The following is a 21,910-nucleotide window of genomic DNA, read 5'->3' as shown; positions in this document are numbered from 1 at the left end:
CCGCCCCAACAGATCCACAGATGACGCAATCTCAATCGCACTCCACACTGCCCTTTCCCACCTGGACAAAAGGAACACCTATGTGAGAATGCTGTTTATTGACTACAGCTCAGCATTCAACACCATAGTGCCCTCAAAGCTCATCACTAAGCTAAGGACCCTGGGACTTAACACCTCCCTCTGCAACTGGATCCTGGACTTTGACAGGCCGCCCCCAGATGGTAAGGGTAGGCAACAACACATCTGCCACTCTGATCCGCAAAATGGGGGCCGCTCAGGGGTGCATGCTTAGTGCCGTCCTGTACTCCCTGTTCACCCACGACTGTGTGGCCAAGCATGACTCCAACACCATCATCAAGTTTGCAGACAACACAACAATGATAGGCCTGATCACCGACAACGATGAGACAGCCTATAGGGAGGAGGTCATAGATCTGGCAGTGTGGTGCCAGGACAACAACCTCACCCTCAATGTGAGCAAGACAAAGGAGCTGATCATGGATCATAGTAAAAGGAGGGCCAAACAGGCACCCATTAACATCGACAGGGCTGAAGTGGAGCGCGTCGAGAGTTTCAAGTTCCTTGGTGTCCACATCACCAACAAACTATCATGGTCCAAACACACCAAGACAATCATGAATAGAGCATGACAACACCTTTTCCCCCTCAGGAGACTAAAAATATTTGGTGTTGGTCCTCAGATCCTCAAAAAGATCTACAGCTGCACCATCGAGACCATCCTGACGGGTTGCATCAATGCCTGGTATGGCAACTGCTCTGCATCCGACCGTAAGGTGCTACAGAGGGTAATGCATACGGCCCAGTACATCACTGTGGCCAAGCTTCCTGACATCCAGGACCTATATACTAGGCGGTGTCAGAGGAAGGCACAAGAAATTGTCAAAGATTCCAGAGAGTCAAGTCATAGACAGTTCTCTCTGCTACCGCACAACAAGCGGTACCGGAGACCAAGTCTAGGACCAAAAGGCTCCTTAACAGCTTCTACCCGCAAGCCATACGACTGCTGAACAATTAATCAAATGGCCACCCAGATTATATACATTGGGCCCCCCCCCTCCCCCTTGTTTTTACACTGCTGCTACTCACTGTTTTCTATCTATGCATTGTCACTTTACAAATTACCTCGATTAACCTATACTCCCGCACATTGACTCGGTACCACCTGTATATAGCCACATTATTGTTATGTTTTCTTGTGTTACTTTTTTATATATATATTTTTTTTACCTTAGTTTATTTTGTAAATATTTTCTTAACTATTTCTTGAACTGCATTGTTGGTTAAGGGCTTGTAAGTAAGCATTTCACGGTAAGGTCTAAACCTGCTGAATCCCGCGCATGTGACAAATCAAATTTGATTTGGATGTCTGCTAATGAGTTCACAGCTGGCGATGCCTCATCTGTATTGGTTTCTTCCCCGTCATTTTCAACAATGTCAATCAGCGTCATGACTATCTTTCCTTTGCGGTACCTCAAAATGTCAATAGCTGTCAGGTAAATCACTGCCCCCAACAGCCCTGGCCGTCCCACCACTACCATAATCATCATCCCATCAGTAAACATTCTCTCTCCATTGTCTCTATGACTTAATTAAGCTAATACTATGTAAATTAGGTCTCCTGCCATTAGCGCCAACGCCAGTATTGCCTGTGAGCTTTCTGGACACTTCGCAGTATTTACTGACATCTCTAATAGTGCTTAATGCCACACAGCAGGCTGCACTGGAGAAGGGAAAATGAGACCATTATGATTAGAAAAACACTGATTGAGAGGTGGTGTAGGGTCTAGCTAGGACATGGGATGTATTCAAAATGGCACCCTCTTCCCTATGGCCCCTGGTCAAAAGTTGTGCACTATGTAGGGAATTGAGTACCATTCATTTCCATTGCAGACATGGACATGTTGGAGACGAGGTATATGTCCAGTTGAGGTCAACACATGGAATGGACCTTGTACTGTAAATGTAGATGGCTCTCTTGTGATTCTCCAAGAGAATTTATTTGCATCCTTCAATAAAAATAAGAAAAGCACCAAAAGCCTAACGATACAACCGGGTCAATCTTCAATACTGTTAAAATCTTATAAACAGTCAGAGGCAGCTAGTTCTATAGATTTTCAGTCAATAACACAGCAAATTGAAGTTGTGGTGGAGGGTCAATGTGTTTCAAGATTAAATGTTGACAATGAAGCATAACCCACAATTCAATGTCTATTTTAGATTTACAATTGGTTGAGTTGTCAACTAATGTGAAATCAAACAAAAAAATTCACTAAAATCCCCTTTACCTCTCTTGGGCACGTGAGACTGGCTTCAACAGCCAGTAAAACTGCTGGGCGCTAAATTCAAATACAGAAATACTCATTATAAAAATTCAGAAAACAAAACATATTTTACATAGGTTTAAAGATTAAGTTGATGACCTTTTGCAAATCTGATGGATTCTGTCAAATTGTAACATGTTTCTGGTTAACCTCTTGACGCTAGGGGTCAGATTATTTATTTTTTAACTAACGTTCAAGGTAAACGGACTATTTCTCAGGTCCAGATCGTAGAATATGCATATAATTTACAGATTAGGATAGAAAACACTCCAAAGTTTCCAAAACGGTCAAAATATTGTCTGTGAGTATAACAACTGATTCTGCAGGCGAAAACCTGAGAAAATCTAACCCGGAAGTGATTTAAATTTAAAAGAATCTGTGTTTCCTGGCCCGTCTTTCTTCCATTTAAAGGGGTATCAACCAGATTCCTTTTCCAATGGCTTCCTCAGGCTGTGACCAGGCTTTAGACATAGTTTCAGGCTTTTATTTTGAAAAAGGAGCGAGATTTTTCAAAACTAGTCAGGTGTCCTCTGATTAGTTCCTGCGCGCGAGAGGGTAGCTCTCCATTTTCTTTTTCTCTCTTATTGAATAGGTTACGGTCCGGTTTAAATATTATCGATTATGTTTGTTAAAAACAACCTGAGCATTGATTATAAAAAACATTTGACATGTTTCTACAACCATTACGGATACTTTTGGGAATTTTCGTCGAACGGAACGAGGCTTTGGTTTTCTGAACATAACGCGCAAACCAAATGGCGTTTTTTTTGTTATAAAAGTAATATTTATCGAACAAAAATAAAATTTATTGTGTAACTGGGAGTCTCGTGAGTGCAAACATCCTAAGATTATCAAAGGTAAGCGATTAATTTTATTGCTTTTCTGACTTTCGTGACCAAGCTAACCAAGCTAATATAAGGCTAACTGTTCAAGCATTGATTGATACACTCACAAAAGCTTCGATTGCTTTCGCTGTGAAGCATATTTTCTAAATCTGACACGATAGGTGGATTAACAACAAGCTAAGCTGTGTTTTGGTATATTTCACTTGTGATTGCATGATTATAAATATTTTTTGTAATATCTTTGTTTCTGATACGTTTGGGTATTTTCTTCTGCCTTTCAGGACCGGAATGAGGCTGTGTTTTGGTATATTTCACTTGTGATTTCATGATTATAAATATTTTTTGTAATATTTTGCGCCCTGCAATTCAGCGGTTGTTTAGGAAAATGATCCCGTAAAAGGGATCCGTAGCGCAGAGAAGTTAAACTGTAGTTTGTTTGTATCAAATCAAACTTTAGTCACATGCGCCGAATACAGGTGTAGACTTTACTGTGAAATGTTTACTTACAAGCCCTTAACCAACAGTGTAGTTCAAGAAGAGTTAAGAAAATATTTACCAAGTAGACTAAAATAAAAAGTAACACAATAAGAATAACAATAACGAGGCTTGTATCCTGTTTAGTGAATAATTACTGTGAGCGTTAATGGAGTTTAGGCCATGAAACTGTGTGTATGCTAATTTAGAAATGGTGACCTAATCAGATAAGAGGAAATTGCTTCGGAACAGAGAGCATGGTCAGGCCCAGAACAGATGATGGACGGGTTGTGATTCTGACATCTGGCTAAACAAAGAGAGGACCATGGACATTCCACAGGGGGGAAGGAGGGAAACTCATTGGGGTCATAAAATGTACCTTCAAGAGGGGGGTGATCAAAAGGAGGGAAGAGTATAAAAGGTGTTGTGAACTTTTTAAATGCATGCACTCAGCTGACTGTATCCTTGGTATGAAACACTTTAAACTTCTCTTGAGCGTTTGGTCTCAATTCCTTATTGCAAAGAGGCTGCAATAGCATTTTTATTTTTAAAAATTCAATGTCATCACATATCATTTTTTTGTTGAAATATCAGAAACAAAGGTAGTTCAACCAGTTTCTGCCCAGTGAGAAGGAACACAATGTGTGTACACAATGAAGATAAACACAAATAATGTTTGATTACACTGGGGAAGGAATGATATTGAATCCTTTGTGGACACAGAAAGGATCTGTACACCTGTACAGGCAACAATAATGCTTCAATTCCACAGCATTTCCAACAGCATAGTTCCTCTGTTTCTGGCAAGGTTAGATAAAGAGGAGTACACCTTGGAGGAATTATGACCATCCCTGGCTCTGTGTCAACCGAATAGCCTGGGTGGAGGAATAGTCCAAGTGTCATGACAATGAGTGAAGAATAGCCTAGAATTGTCATGATGAATGACAAGGAGTTGACATGACAGCACAAACAGGTTTAGGACCAAGCTACCAACGGAGCACTGACCTGAGAGCCCTTGCAAAACCTTTACACCCATAATGACCTCATTTCATCTCCACTTGGTACATACCCACACTACCCACAGAGAGAGTTGGCATTCCAAATGACACTCTATTCCCTATTTATTGCACTACTTTTGACCAGTGCCTACAAAAGTAGTGCACTGTATATCATGGGAATAAGGTGCCATTTGGTACACAGCCAGAGAGTGCCGTCGGATAGAGTACTTTGGAGTAACCAGAGTCTCCATGGCGGGTGATCTGCGTCCAGAGGTATGTACAGTGCATTTGGAAAGTATTCAGACCACTTTAATTTTCCCACATTTTGCTACATTACAGCCTTATTATAAAATATATTCAATATTTGTTGAATACACGCAATGCCACATAATGACAAAGCAAAAACAGATACCTTATTTACTCAAGTATTCAGACCCTTTGCTATTAGACTCGAAATTGAGCTCAGATGAATCCTGTTTACATTTATCATCCTTGAGATGTTTCTACAACTTGATTGGAGTCCACCGGTGGTAAATTCAATTGATTGGGCATGATTTGGAAAGACGCACAGCTGTCTTTATAAAGTCCCACAGTTGGCAGTGCATGTCAGAGCAAAAACCAAGCCATGACGTTGAAGGAATTGTCCGTAGAGTTCCGAGACAGGATTGTGTTGAGGCACAGATCTGGGAAAGGGTACCAAGACATTTCTGCAGCACTGAAGGTCCCCAAGAACACGGTGGCCTCCATCATTCTTAAATGGAAGATGTTTGGATCCACCAAGACTCTTCCTAGAACTGGTCGCCCGGCCAAACTGAGCAATCGGGGGAGAAGGGCCTTACTCGGGGAATGACCAAGAACCTGATGGTCACTCTGACAGACCTCCAGAGTTCCTCTGTGGAGATGGGAGAACCTTCCAGAAGGACAACCATCTCTGCAGCACTCCACCCAAATACAGGTGTGCCAAGCTTGTAACATCATACTCAAGAAGACTCGAGGCTGTAACCAAAACGAAACCGGTAGGTTGTGGGGGGGCAATCCTTAGTTGCTACATCCATTTTTGGACCTATGAATTAATATGTACCCATTGATTCTTGACGCTGTTTGTTCACACGCACCCGTTCGCAATTGCTAATAACCCATCTGCAACCGCCTGACTGTGTGATAAAGTGCAAATCTGGAGGCCCACACTGGACCCTATCTCGCAAACATACAACAATTCGGTCTAGGCTACAGTCAGAGAAGGTGGAACGATTTTTTGACAGGGAGTGCAGGATATTTTTGGGGTGCTTAATGTAGATATGTTTCTGCTTATAATTTCCGACAATTTGGTAGGCAATTTTTTATTACCTCCCCCCTTTTCATTTTCTGCTTCTTTCTCTCTAAATTTCACACACACTTTTCTGCTCCCACTGTTTTTTTCTTCTCTTGTTAAAAGACACTGCTTCAACTTTTTTTTGTAATGCCATCATCAATAAAAACAATTCATTTACGCTGTCTGTCATGCTGCAGCTAGCAGATTTCAGAGTGAAAGGTGTGTGGAGTGTCTTCAAGAAATAAACATGAATTTTTCTGATTCCAAATTAAATATTTTGTAGCCGATACATTCCTCCTTGATTTAGAAGATAACACATAGCCATAAAAGCCTGTCTCTGACGATATCATATTGATATTAATGCGTTGTTTCCTTTAGGCCCTAAAGCTTATAGGCTTACGCACTTATGCGAAATAGCCTTAAAAGAATGAAAGAAAAACCTAATTGTAGCCTACAGAAATACATTTAGCAAGAATTAAACATTTATGGATTTTCTATTTATTCAACCCGCCTGCCACCCACCAGCCCTTCATCCACACAATATTTCAAGACCCTAAACCCACCCACCCCGATTGCGGGTAATAAGTCAAACTTGTTTAATTCCAATATTTGTAAACAACCATTGTATAGTCTAAAAACATGGTTAAAACTATAGTTTGGATATCATGGATGGTCAATCCTTGCATCCATAGCGTAGTCTATGGATATGAGTAGTTGCATTTCTCCAGCCCCATCCCTCAGCTTTTTACTGAAACTGTTTACGGTTTCAATAAAGGATTGCCTCTTCAAACACCTTTATTAGAGTAATAGTGTTATTATATGGTGTTAGCCTCTAGTGAGTGAGTTACTTTTGTGCCATTAATATTAAGTAAAACTTCTGAAGTCGCAAACAAAAAGAATTATATTGAAAGCAAAACATAAACCCAAAGGTATTGATAGCAAAACAAAATATTGCAAGGAAATCATTTCGAAATGCGAGAACAAATTCATTGTAAAAAATGTTTGTTGTTATGATTTTTTTCATGTGTTTTTTTTGTAAGGGCGCTGCATTCACCATTCTATTTCAGTAAAAAATAATGGTGAACGCAGCTAACAGGCTGGTTCCACCAGGCAAACATGTAATTTATTTATTTAATTTAAAAAATTGTTTATTTAACTAGGCAAGTCAGTTAAGAACAAATTCTTATATATAATGACGGCTTACCCCGGCCAAATACAGACGACGGTGGGCCAGATGTGCGCCGCCCTATGGGACGCAGCCTGGATTCGAACCAGGGACCGTAGTGACGCCTCTTAGATCGCTGCACCAGTCGGGAGCCCAAAATGTAGCCTGACTGTCATGTAACGAAGTGAAGTGGTTTTGAACCAAAACATGAATTAAACTGGAACCTACTAGCTATATAAACTAATCTCTTTACACAGAATGGAAAAGCAGGAGACATTACTGATCTACTACAGTAGTTTCACATTACCACACTCATAGGGCTCTATTGTCAACTTTGACAGCTGGTGCTACACAAATACTCACAACCCTATATTGGAGTGTGAGTGATTGCTAAGTCAGTCCAAGGTCTGAGATATAGGCTGATTGGCTGTGTCCTCTTGGGCAGGTATTCCAATGTCGTCAGGGGTATGCCAAATAAAAATGTGATTCACATAAAAAATATTGAAAAAAAAAAATCTTTATACACTGCTCAAAAAAATAAAGGGAACACTTAAACAACACAATGTAACTCCAAGTCAATCACACTTCTGTGAAATCAAACTGTCCACTTAGGAAGCAACACTGATTGACAATAAATTTCACATGTTGTTGTGCAAATGGAATAGACAACAGGTGGAAATTATAGGCAATTAGCAAGACACCCCCAATAAAGGAGTGGTTCTGCAGGTGGTGACCACAGACCACTTCTCAGTTCCTATGCTTCCTGGCTGATGTTTTGGTCACTTTTGAATGCTGGCGGTGCTTTCACTCTAGTGGTAGCATGAGACGGAGTCTACAACCCACACAAGTGGCTCAGGTAGTGCAGCTCATCCAGGATGGCACATCAATGCGAGCTGTGGCAAGAAGGTTTGCTGTGTCTGTCAGCGTAGTGTCCAGAGCATGGAGGCGCTACCAGGAGACAGGCCAGTACATCAGGAGACGTGGAGGAGGCCGTAGGAGGGCAACAACCCAGCAGCAGGACCGCTACCTCCGCCTTTGTGCAAGGAGTAGCAGGAGGAGCACTGCCAGAGCCCTGCAAAATGACCTCCAGCAGGCCACAAATGTGCATGTGTCTGCTCAAACGGTCAGAAACAGACTCCATGAGGGTGGTATGAGGGCCCGACGTCCACAGGTGGGGGTTGTGCTTACAGCCCAACACCGTGCAGGACGTTTGGCATTTGCCAGAGAACACCAAGATTGGCAAATTCGCCACTGGCGCCCTGTGCTCTTCACAGATGAAAGCAGGTTCACACTGAGTACGTGACAGACGTGACAGAGTCTGGAGACGCCGTGGAGAACGTTCTGCTGCCTGCAACATCCTCCAGCATGACCGGTTTGGCGGTGGGTCAGTCATGGTGTGGGGTGGTATTTATTTGGGGGGCCGCACAGCCCTCCATGTGCTCGCCAGAGGTAGCCTGACTGCCATTAGGTACCGAGATGAGATCCTCAGACCCCTTGTGAGACCATATGCTGGTGCGGTTGGCCCTGGGTTCCTCCTAATGCAAGACAATGCTAGACCTCATGTGGCTGGAGTGTGTCAGCAGTTCCTGCAAGAGGAATGCATTGATGCTATGGACTGGCCCGCCAGTTCCCCAGACCCAGACACCCTCTTCTGCAAACCAATGGAAACCAGGACAACAGAAGAGGATATTTTTAAAGTACTGGACAGCTTTGTGACATCAAATGGACTTTGGTGGTCAAGATGTGTTGGTATCTGTACTGATGGTGCACAAGCCATGACAGGGAGACATAGTGGAGTAGTAACACGCATGCAAGCAGTTGCTCCCGATGCCACTTGGGTGCACTGCAGCATCCACTGAGAGGCTCTTGCTACAAAAGGAATGCCTGACCGCTTGAAAGACATTTTAGACACGACAGTGAAAATGGTTAACTTTGTTAAAGCAAGGCCCCTGAACTCTCATGTATTTTCTGCACTATGCAATGGTATGGGCAGCGACCATGTAACACTTTTACAACATACAAAAGTCTGCTGGTTATCAAGAGGCAAAGTATTGACAGGTTTTTTTAAAATTGAGAGACGAGCTTAAAGTTTTCTTTACTGACCATAATTTTCACTTGTCTGACCGAGTTTGATGACGAGTTTATGATGACGAGTTTCTCACACGACTGGCCTATCTGGCTGATGTTTTTCTCACCTGAATGATCTGAATCTAGGATTACAAGGACTCTTCGCAATTATATTCAATGTGCGGGACAAAATTGAGGCTATGATTAAGAAGTTGGAGCTCTTCTCTGTTTGCAAAAACAAGGACAACACACAGGTCTTTTCATCATTGTATGATTTTTTGTGTGCAAATGAACTCAAGCTTACGGACAATGTCAAATGTGATATAGCGAAGCACCTGAGTGAGTTGGGTGCGCAATTACGTAGGTACTTTCCGGGCTGCGCTCAGAGTATCCTGCCTTGGAAAATCACGCTGTTAAGACACTGATGCCCTTTGCAACCACGTACTTATGTGAGAGTGGATTCTCGGCCCTCACAAGCATGAAAACTAAAAACAGGCACAGACTGTGTGTGGAAAATGATTTAAGACGGAGACTCTCTCCAATACCTTCCAACATTGCAGAGTTATGTGCATCCTTTCAAGTACACCCTTCTCATTAAACTGTGGTGAGTTATTCACAATTTTAGATTAACAAATAAAGTTGTATATGTAAGATGGCTAAATAAAGAGCAAAATGATTGATTATTATTATTTGTGCCCTGGTCCTATAAGAGAAATGTGTCACTTCCCACGAGCTGGGTTGTGACAAAAACTCACACTCATTCTTATAGTGTGGGTGTGGCAGGCTTACAATGATGGTAAAAAAACAACATTTGAGAGTGCGCTGACCCAGGTGCTAGAGGGGGTACACAGCTGGAGGTTGAATGTTTAAAGGGACTATAAAAAGTTTGGCAACCACTACTCTAGAGGTAAATTAGTTCGGGTCCCATCGTGTGGCCTATGCAACTAGAGGCGTTAGTAGAGGAACGAGCATTAACGCCCTGGACCAGAGCTAGAAGTAAATAGGCCTACCTGCTGGGGATGAAGTTGGACTCCTGGAGTTTCTCTGCCTGCTCCAGGTCTCTGGGGAAGCCATGCAGCACCCAGCCCCGTGTGGTACAGTCCAGCCTGCTGAGACGCTCTGTCAGGATCTGCAGCACCATACTATCAGGCACTAATGAAACACAGGGACACACATAACACACTCCCTTAGAGACTCTGGTCTTGTTCTTTCAGAATTCTTAAGAAGACTTTAAGAATGCATCCTTCCTGATCAGACATCTGACAGATAGATCCCTGTTCTGACATGCCTGGATTGGTGGAAGATGTTATAGAACCATTGCTTATACTGCATCTATCAATGTGTTCAGTCACATTCCATAGTTTACACATGGTAAACGGACGTATTCACAATGAACATATTTCTCTCATTACTTTTGTTTTTGTGGATTCTTCAGGAATTTCCTGAATAAACACTATAGCCTACTCTTTAATCATCTTTTCATTTAGAAATTCATTGATTAGTCTAATTCCTGGCGTTATGATCATATCAGCAGATTGGGTCCAGAGGATTATTATACATGTGCTCTTCCTTTCTGACAAGGCTTGTGATGCAAATCCCCCCCCCACAAATGGGTATCAACCTTTATGTTAACTTGTCTGGTATAACTTATCCCCCTCTGTACTTTCTATTTGGTCTTGTTTTTTCCACCACACTTATTGCACCTTGAGCCAGAAATCTCTCTTGTTTCCAAAAAATAAACATGCCTATTAAGTGTAGGCTATATCTTCAGAGACAGGATTTTATCACCACATGCATTTTCTTCTAAATCAATGAGGAATGAATCAAGGAGGAATGTATCCGGCTACAAAATAATTACGTTGGAATCAGACAAATTCATGTTTACATTTCTTGAAGACACTCCACACACCTTTCACTCTGAAATCAGCTAGCTGCAGCATAAGTGAATTATTATTTATTTATTTATGTTGATGATGGCATTCCAAAAGTAAGGTGAATAAGTGGCTTTTAACAAGAGAAGAAAAACAGTGGGTGGAGGTGGGAGAAGGAAAGTATGTGCGAAAGTTAGAGATAAAATAGCAGAAAATGAAAAGGGGGGTAGGTAATACAAATATAATTATATTCTTTGAGAAAAAATAAGAGCAAAACCCAAGGGAACCATGAAGCCTGAGTAAAATGTAAGTTGATGGATTGAAATGTCCAATTTCTACAACAAACAATCTGAGCTTCTCCCTCCTGCAGAAACATCTTCAAACATCAGGCAGCCTGAAAATGTTTCTTCTTCTCCCTTCGTTTCCACTCCCTCCTTTCCTTCCACTCCTCCATAACACTATTTCCTATTTTCTACTTCCTTAATGGTGGCTCTCCAAATCCCTAAAGCACTGGACTGGTTACACTAGCCACAATCTCTCCCTACCCTAATTATACCCCAGTGAGTCTATTAATCAACTTGTAAATGATTTAAGCAAGCTCCTTTCCCTGCCATCCTCACTGTCACAGAGAGGGAGAGTGATGTAGGGAGGGTTAGGGAGAAAGAGATGTCTTCAAATGGCAAAAGCCACCTTCTCTCACTGGATAACATAAAGCCCAGTTCAACAAAATACAAGAAGTTGAACACAACAATTAACATGCATATTCTTCACTCTAATATGTACATTGGTAACAATAAGAATGTGAGTTGGTTCCCACTGTGGCCAGCAGTGGTTCTTCTGGTCGTAAATAGTTGCAAATGGACTCTATGGGTCATTGTCCCAGACCCAGATTAAGCCTGTGTGTTTGTGTATGTGTAGCCTATGCATGTGTATGTGCAAATGTGTGTTTGTGCGTGCGTGCGAGCGAGGGATAAGTGTGCGAGCCAAGGCCTTCATTAGGCTTGAACTCAGTATGCATTGGAGGCACAATCTCGACACACATCTGCATGGAGCCCACTCCCCGGGGGATGTTTATTCAATTAATAAAAAGTTGCTCAAGGCGAGTGGCCCAGACACAAGCCCTGGGCACTGCAGTGATTGGCACGCTTTGGCAGCCACATACACTCTCTAGAGTGGAGCAGTAGCCCCAGCTAAATGGTAAACGCCTTATATCATGTCTAATATTATTTTCCACAGGATGTTATTCCAGGTAGCAAAACAATTAAATGTAAAAAACTGACTGAAATATGTATCTTTTTCCAATCAAGATGAGACACACAACCCAGATGAAAACCTGATTTGAACTAATTGGAAATGTAGTACTAGAGAATGTCTCCTTAGTTATTATTCACATCAGAGAATTGTCTGATGATGAGTAGCCCGAGCTAATCTAATTATTTTAGGCAAACGACTCTAGCCATTCCAGAGCTGTTCATTACTATTGCAAGGGCAGGGATACAGGGTCTCTGTGCACACATCAATTTTTACTCCACCCTGTAACACTGTTTACATGCTGGCTCTGATGCTAAAAGCAACTAATTGAAGGAGGAACTAGGTAAATTGTATGGCCACAAAGGTGTGTGTGTGTGCAGGTGTGTGTGTGAGCACGTGTGTATGAGTGCACCCTCTTGTATGACTAGCTGTGTACCTTGCTGTCCAGATTCCAAGTAAGGTTTAATGAGTTCTCCCATATTGGTCGCGTCTGCAGAAACCGCCTCCAGAAGCTCACCGCAGCAAACTACAAGGGAAGTGGAGAGTCGGGACAAGAAAGGGGAGACATTCATGTTGAAATAAACAGAATACACAATGTAACCTTTCAGACAGGGAATAAACAGAATAGGAAAAATGACAGCTCCTGTAGGTTGCGTCCCAAACAGCACCCTATTCCCTAGAGCGGTCTTGGTCAAAAGTAGTGCACTAAATAGGAATAGCTTGCATTTGGGATGCAGCCATACACAGTAAACAAGGAGATGGAGGATGGAAAATGAAAGTCTGTGCAAAAAAATGGCAGTGACATAAGACTCCATGTCAAAACAGAACATTTGAATCATGTTTGTGTCTAAACAAATATATATCATATACTGTACATACAGTCCTCACCATATGTATTTGGACAGTGAAGATACAATTTTAATTTTGGCTCTATACTCCAGCACTTCAGCCATAAATCTAGAGCATTACATCATTTCTCTGGTTTGCAAACTGGGAGTCAATATTGGATTACCGCATTCTGTTAAACTGCATTCAAACAGGAAAACTGCACTTAATATAACCACATTCTGTCAGTTTCTGTGCCAACTCTAGAGAACATGGCAAAATATACTTTGTCGAAATAACATTCAAAAGTTGTATCATAAGAAGTACTTCTAAAACCAATTTTGAATTTAACGCCATAACCATAGTACAAATTCAATCAATGAGTATTCTGTAGAGCCAGGTAAAGGCAATAGTATGGGGAACACATTGAGAGGGACAGTGAAGTACTGTTCTGGGTGAAAACTTACGATTGACAATGTTGTATTTCTGAGAGATAAGTTTCGCCAGCAGACTCTTGCCTGAGCCAGGGGGCCCAAAGAGGAGGACCCTGGGGGTGTGAGGGGCCACAGAACAGTGCCGCGAAAGAATGTACGTCAGCACTGTGGGAGGAGACAACAACCACAGCATTAAAGTGGCAATCCAGTTCTCCTTTTCACCTAATTTAACACATGATCTCAAGAGGTGGTCCAGGTATGTCATTATCAACATTGTTTCCACGTCATTTCAACCAATAAAAAAAATATCAAAATCATATCAAACTTTATTAGTCACATGCACCGAATACAACAGGTGTAGGTAGACCTTACAGTGAAATGCTTACTTACGAGCCCCTAACCAACAATGCAGTTTCAAAAAAATATGGATAAGAAGAAGAGATAAAAGTAACAAGTAATTAAAGAGCAGCAGTAAAATAACAATAGCGCGACTATATACACGGGGGTACCGATACAGAGTCAATGTGCGGGGGCACCGATTAGTTGAGGTAGTATGTACATGTAGGTAGAGTTATTAAAATGACTAGGCATAGATGACAACAGAGAGTAGCAGTGGTGTAGGGGGGGGGGGGGGGGGCAATACGAATAGTCTGGGTAGCCATTTGACTAGATGTTCAGGATTCTTATGGCTTGGGGGTAGAAGCTGTTAAGAAGCCTTTTGGACCTAGACATGGCGTCCAGTACAGCTTGCCGTGATGTAGCAGAGAGAACAGTCTATGATTAGGGTGGCTGGAGTCTGACAATTTTTAGGGCCTTCCTCTGACACCTCCTGGTATAGAGGTCCTGGATGGCAGGAAGCTTGGCCCCAGTGATGTACTGGGCAGTTCGCACTACCCTCTGTAGTGCCTTGCGGTCGGAGGCCAAGCAGTTGCCATACCAGGCAGTGATGCAACCAGTCAGGATGCTCTCGATGGAGCAGCTGTAGAACCTTTTAAGGATCTAAGGACCCATGCCAAATCTTTACAGTCTCCTGAGGGGGGGATAGGCTTTGTCGTGCCCTCTTCACGACTGTCTTGGTGTGCTTGGACCATGTTAGTTTGTTGGTGATGTGGACACCAAGGAACTTAAAGCTCTCAACCTGCTCCACTGCATCCCTGTCGGTGAGAATAGGGGCGTGCTCGATCCTCTTTTTCCTGTAGTCTACAATCATCTCCTTTGTCTTGATCACATTGAGGGAGAGGTTGTTGTCCTGGCACCACACCGAGAGGTCTCTGACCTCCTCCCTATACGCTGTCTCATCGTTGTCAGTGATCAGGCCTACCACTGTTGTGTTATCGGCAAACTTAAATGATGGTGTTGGAGTCGTGCCTGGCCATGCAGTCATGAGTGAACCGGGAGTACAGGAGGGGACTGAGCACACCGAAAGTCTGAGGGGCCCCTGTGTTGAGGATCAGCGTGTCGGATGTGTTGTTTCGTACCCTTGCCATCTGGGGGTGGCCCGTCAGGAAGTCCAGGATCCAGTTGCAGAGGGAGGTGTTTAGTCCCAGGGTTCTTAGCTTAGTGATGAGCTTTGAGGGCACTATGGTGTTGAACGCTGAGCTGTAGTCAATGAATAGCATTCTCACATAGTTTAGTATTTGGTCCCATATTCCTAGTATGCAATGACTATATCAAGCTTGTGACTCTAAAAACTTGTAGGATGCATTTGCAGTTTGTTTTGGTTGTGTTTCATATTATTTTGTGCCTAATATACATTTATGGTAAATAATGTATTGAGTCATTTTGGAGTCACTTTTATTATAAATAGGAACAGAATATGTTCCTAAACACTTAGATTAATGTGGATGCTACCATGATTACGGATAATCCTGAATGAACCATGAATAATGATGAGTGAGAAAGTTACAGAGATTCAAACATCATACGCAAAAGACATGTTAACCTCCCACCATTAACAATAACAGGGGAGGTCAGCATATCTTGGGGGCATGATCATGTTTAGAAACATATTCTATTCTTATTTACAATAAAAAAGACTCCCAAAAAAAATAACATTATTTACCATTAATTTCTATTGGGCATAAAATAATCTGAAACACAACCAAAACAAACTGCAAATGCATACAACAAGTTTATAGAGTCACAATCTTGATGTAGTCATTGCATGCTAGGAATATGGGAACCAAATACTAAACTAATACTTTTTTTAACTACTTTATTTATAAGAATCTTGTGACCCCTACCTTTGAGAAAAATACATTACTTGTTAAACAAAATCTCTTTCTCTGAGCAATTGTATTACTATAAAATAATAGAATTCCCCATTTTATGAGCATACAATATAGCTCAGTATTTGAATTAATTATTTTATATAGTCATTATTGCTCATCTTCATAAAGGGTGTCAATAATGTCAGACCACACTGTACATACATATTTACAAATATCTCATCATGGCGATGTTCGTAAATAGTTAAAAACACAGTTATTTTTCACATTTGAAGAAGTGCTTTCTTAAATCCACTGTGATTTTAATGCCCTGATTTCTATAAGTCAATTATTGCAGTCAATTGGGCCTTTGTATCTGAAAGATCTTAATCCAACTTCACGATGTACACTTGGAATATGTCATTGCTGCTGTTATAGAAAGGAGTACTGTGAGTCTTGTATAGTTATATACAGGGACATATAAGTAGATACATTATAAAATGTAATTGTTACCAATGGAGTTGTCTTCTGTTTGGGAGTGACAGCCAATATAGTGATTCATACATTTTGCAAAGACGTGTCTTATAATGGCATCCAAGAATGAATCTGCAAAGATAGTTATAAATTACATCTAATTCCCAAAGTATGATCTTGGTTATGTCTTAATGATGAGGGATCACTCGTGCACATTTCTATATAAAATAGGTATGACATTATTTACTCTATAAACATCAAATATATCTAAACCTATCTAACTAACATTGGCAAAGTCAAACTAACATTACTTCAAAATATTATTTCCTCAATACAAAATAAACACTACACCATAAAAAATAAAAATAAAAAGCGAAATCTCTTGTGCTTTACAATAACTCTGTTAGCTTACTTGCACTGTCATGTATGATCTCATAAGCCAGTTGTTAACATGCAGAGGGTATCCCAGTGCATTGGGGCTGGCTGGGGATGGTTTAAAGCCCTATTCTCTCCCATGGAGTAATAAAGAGCGAGCCAGCGGTCTAATCTGAATTTAAAGGAGGTGATCAATAAATTGAGTCACTCTCTCTCCAACACTCCCTCACTCCCTTGGTTCCAGGGGAGTATTTGTTTGAAGTGTGACACTCAAGAGGAAGAGAACAGCTGTTTACATTTGGGTCGAACTACAACAATACTGTTCGTCAAAATGATAGGCCTTAACATGCTGCAATTAACAACAAGCTAATTGGAACTAATCACTCTAAGCCTCTAATATGCAACAAAATATATTTACTACATAGTGCACTCACGTCTGTAGACATGAAATGCTTTGAAAGGTTGGTCATGGCTCACATCAACACCATTATCCCAGAAACCCTAGACCCACTTCAATTTGCATACCGCCCCCAACAGATGATACAATCTCTAATGCACTCAACACTGCCCTTTCCCACCTGGACAAAATGAACACATATGTGAGAATGCTATTCATTGACTACAGCTCAGCGTTACAACATCACAGTGCCCTCAAAGCGCATCAATAAGCTAAAGACCCTGGGACTAAACACCTCCCTCTGCAAACTGGATCCTGGACTTCCTGACGGGCCGCCCGCAGGTGGTAAGGGTAGGAAACAACACATCCACCACGCTGATCCTCAACACAGGGGCCCCTCAGGGGTGCGTGCTCAGTCCCCTCCTGTACTCCCTATTCACTCATGACTGCATGGCCAGGCACCACTCCAACACCATCATCAAGTTTGCCGATGACATAACGACGAGACAGCATATAGGAAGGAGGTCAGAGACCTGGCCGTGTGAAGCCAGGACAACAACCTCTCCCTCAAGGTGATCAAGACAAGGGAGATGATTGTGGACTACAAGAAAAAGAGGACTGAGCACGCCCCCATTCTCATTGATGGGGCTGTAGTGGAACAGGTTGAAGGATTCAAGTTCCTTGGTGTCAACATCATCAACAAACTATCATGGTCCAAACACACAAAGACAGTCGTGAAGAGGGCACGACAAAGCCTATTCCCCCCTAGGAGACAAAGGATTTGGGTCCTCAGATCCTCAAAAGGTTCTACAGCTGCACCATCAAGAGCATCCTGACTGGTTGTATCACTGCCTGGTATGGCAACTGATCTGCCTCCGACCGCAAGGCACTACAGAACGTAGTACGTCACTGGGGCCAAGCTTCCTGCCATCCAGGACCTCTATATCAGGCAGTGTCAGAGGAAAGCCCTAAAAATTGTCAAAGACTCCAGCCACGCTAGTCGTAGATTGTTCTCTCTGCTACCGCACGGCAAGCGGTACCGGAGCGCCAAGTCTAGGTCCAAAATGCTTCTTAACAGCTTCTTCCCCCAAGCCATAAGACTCCTGAACAGCTAATCAAAGGGCTACCCAAACCCCTCTTTTATGCTGCTGCTACTCTCTGTTTATAATCTATCCATAGTCACTCTAACTCTACCTACATGTACATATTACCTCAACTAACCGGTGTCCACGCACATTGACTCTGTACCGGTACCTTCTGTAAATAGCCTCGCTTGTTATTTTACTGATGCTGTTTAATTATTTGTTACTTTTATTTTCTATTTTTTTCTTAACATGTTAAAGCGTTGTTGGTTAAGGGCTTGTAAGTAAGCATTTCACTGTAAGGTCTACACCTGTTGTATTCGGCGCATGTGACAAATACAATTTGATTTGACTTCTGACAAGCGTCCATAGGGCAAACATCATATTTTCGAATGGCTGAGGCAGCCAGTCAGATCATAAAAGGATGCATCTTAATTAGCGTAATAATCAATATGCAAAGAAACAGTTTTAGCACATTTGGTATTTCAACCACAGCGTATGAATACTTAATCGCAAAGACATTTTCGAAACATTTCTATGCCCTCAGTTTAACTTAAGCAAATAAGAAGTTGATTAATTATAAATGGTGCCATTACAGAAACCTTTCATTTACTTATCAAGCTGAAAACACAGCCCGGGAGAGTAAACACACATAGCCTCCCATACACTCCTCTAAATCTCTATCTGCAATCATAGACCTGGACTGCGTCCCAAATTGCACCCTATTCCCATTATAGTGTACTACTTGGGCTCTGATCAAAAGGAATAGGGTGTCATTTAGGACGCAAGCCTGGTTCTAAATCAGAGAGGATCTGGGGAAAGACACCATACATGGCTGATTCTGGCAATGAGAGAGGACGGTTGTAACTAATAACACAGGATGGAGAGGCTGAGTCGAGACCTAAAAAAAAGATCACGTGTGTAATTCTTACACAGGATCAAAATGGGGCTTAGGAGGTGGGAGTGGCAGAGGCGTGGAAAAAAAATGTTGCTGTTTTAAAGCTAGAATCCTTAATTGAAACAATAACAAAGCAGCACCCCACCTCAGTTTTGGTAAAAAGCTGAGGGATGGGCCTGGAAAAATGTAACAACTCCCAAATTCATAGACAGGGGTATAGATTCAAGGACTGACCATCCATGATGTTAAAATTATAGTTTTAAATATGTTTTGAGGCTATACAGTGTTTGATTACATTATTTACAAATATTGGAATAAAACAAGCTTATATTTTGGGTTAGGGTACTCATTCCAGTGTTTTTCTTTATTTTTACTATTTTCTACATTGTAGAATAATAGTGAGGACATCAAAACTATAAAATCGACATGTGGAATCATGTAGTAACTAGGGTTGAAAAGGGTTGGAAACTTTCCGGTAAATTTACAACATTTTTCAGGGAATTTTCCATGGGAAGTTAAGCCCAGGAAATTGGGGAATTTTGCTTAAATTCATCAAAGAAGTTAGCTTATAACAGTGAACCTTTTTTGTGGGATACACATAAGGCAATTCTAGGTCTATTGGCATATTTTGGTTAAACTATCCAATGGAATTGCAACCCTCTGCATAGACAATGCATTCTTCCACCACATGTACAGCTGATTGTCAAGATCTTGCACTCTAATGTGATGCTATTGAGCCCACACTACTACACTGTCTGAGCCAAGGACTACATGCTTTCTGGTAAGTTTTGATTACAATACTGGGTGGGGTGAATATATTTTATATGACATACATGCTTTTTTGTTAACTAGTAAATAGTAGCCTACAGCAAAGTGTGTTTAAACAATTTCTGCTAGTTAGTTTTTCTACCATGTGGGTTGTAGCTTGCTTGAGCCTGCTAACTGAGGAGTGTTAATTCACCTGTTTCCATACATGTTTCATCTTAAAACATTTATCTTACAAAGGAGTTGTTCAATCCAACTGCTTAACTATTTATCTGTACATGGAATTGTATTAGTTCTTTTGCTACAATTTATTTTCTAATCTTTACAGGAAATTGCCACAGACATTATGATGTGTGGAGACATTTCACTGCAGCTGACGTAGAAGGAAAAGCTGTGTACATTTGCAAATACTGTGCCAAATCATATGTGAAGAATGCAACAAAGATGCAGAATCATCTGGCCAAGTGCATAAAGTTCCCTCAGTGCCAAGAATGAGCAACCTCTGATTCATCATTTTCAACACGAATAGAAGTAGACACCTTATCGATAGCAACAACTCATGGTCCTCCTGGAATCAGAAGTTTTTTGACTCAATGGAGGAACGTAGTCAGAGAAATGCTGATGAATGTCTTGCTCGAGCTGTGTATGCAACTGGTTCACCAATGATGCTCACAGGCAATGTGTATTGGAAAAGATTACTGAATGATGCCCAGCATACTAAATGATGCCCAGCATACCTCCCGGGTGGCGCAGTGGTCTAGGGCACTGCATCGCAGTGCTAGCTGCGCCACCAGAGTCTCTGGGTTCGCGCCCAGGCTGGGCTGGGTTCGCGCCCAGGCTCTGTCGCAGCCGGCCGCAACCGGGAGGTCCGTGGGGCGACGCACAATTGGCATAGCGTCGTCCGGGTTAGGGAGGGTTTGGCCAGTAGGGATATCCTTGTCTCAGTATGTAAACATTTAATAAAATGTATGCACTCTACTGTAAGTCGCTCTGGATAAGAGCGTCTGCTAAATGACTAAAATGTAAATGTAATACACCCCTTCAACCAGACATGCTTTATCTACTCATTTGCTGGATGCAGAGCTCATCATAGTTCAAGTAGAGGTCTAGCAAATCATAGAGAAAGCAGACTGTATTGCAATCATCTCTGATGGGTGGTTGAATGTGCGTAGGCAGGGAATAATTAAATAGATAATCTCCACCCCTCAACCAGTATTCTACAAGAGCACAGACACAAGGGACAACAGACACACTGGTCTCTACATTGCAGATGAGCTGAAGGCAGTCATCATTGACCTTGGACCACAGAAGGTATTTGCACTGGTGACGGACAATGCTGTGAACATGAAGGCTGCTTGGTCTAAAGTGGAGGAGTCCTACCTCACATCACACATATTGCCTGTGCTGCTCGTGCATTGAATCTGCTCCTCAAGGACATCATGGCACTGAAAACAATGGTTACACTCTACAAGAGAGCCAAGGAAATGGTTAGGTATGTGAAGGGTCATCAAGTTATAACAGAAATCTACCTCACCAAGCAAAGTGAGAAGAATATGAACACCACATTGAAGCTGCCCAGCAACATCTGTTGGGGTGGTGTTGTCATCATGTTTGACAGTCTCCTGGAGGGGAAGGAGTCTCTCCAAGAAATGGCCATATCACAGTCTGACAATATGGACAGCCCCATCAAGAGGATCCTCTTACCTATAGCAGTAGCCATTGCACAGATTGAGGGAGACAATGCCATATTGTCTGATGTTCAGACTCTGCTTGCAGATGTAAGAGAAGAAATCTGTACTTCCCTGCCCACTTCACTGTTGCTCCAAGCAGAGGAAACTGCAGTTCTGAAATACATCAAAAAGCATGAAGACTTCTGCCTGAAGCCCATACATGCCGAAGCGTACATGTTGGACCCCAAGTATGCTGGCAAGAGCATCCTGTCTGGTGCAGAGATCAACAAGGCCTATGGTGTCATCACTACCGTGTCTCGCCACCTTGGCCTGGATGAGGGCAAGGTTCTTGGCAGTCTGGCGATGTACACTTCCAAGCAAGGGCTTTGGGATGCAACATGGCAGTCGTGCCAACATATCTCATCAGCCACCCGGTGGAAAGGACTTTGTGGATCTGA

General features: G+C 42.0%; 1 protein-coding gene across 4 annotated transcripts in view; it reads right to left on the bottom strand.

The window, feature by feature from the left end:
* ak8 (adenylate kinase 8) overlaps positions 1–21,910 on the bottom strand; it is a 71,754-nt gene that overhangs the window by 11,456 nt on the left and 38,388 nt on the right. For all 4 annotated transcript variants that reach the window (XM_055920526.1, XM_055920528.1, XM_055920527.1 and 1 more), the window contains 3 exons: positions 13,618–13,749; positions 12,762–12,851; positions 10,214–10,355 (listed from right to left, as the gene is read on the bottom strand). In XM_055920526.1, coding sequence (XP_055776501.1) covers positions 10,214–10,355; positions 12,762–12,851; positions 13,618–13,749 — 364 coding nt within the window. The remainder of the gene's footprint in view (positions 1–10,213; positions 10,356–12,761; positions 12,852–13,617; positions 13,750–21,910) is intronic.

This window comes from Salvelinus fontinalis, chromosome 4, assembly GCF_029448725.1.
Source record: "Salvelinus fontinalis isolate EN_2023a chromosome 4, ASM2944872v1, whole genome shotgun sequence".
NCBI lineage: Eukaryota > Metazoa > Chordata > Actinopteri > Salmoniformes > Salmonidae > Salvelinus > Salvelinus fontinalis.
Note: the sequence above shows the minus strand (reverse complement) of the source record. Positions and strands in the feature narration are given on the sequence as shown.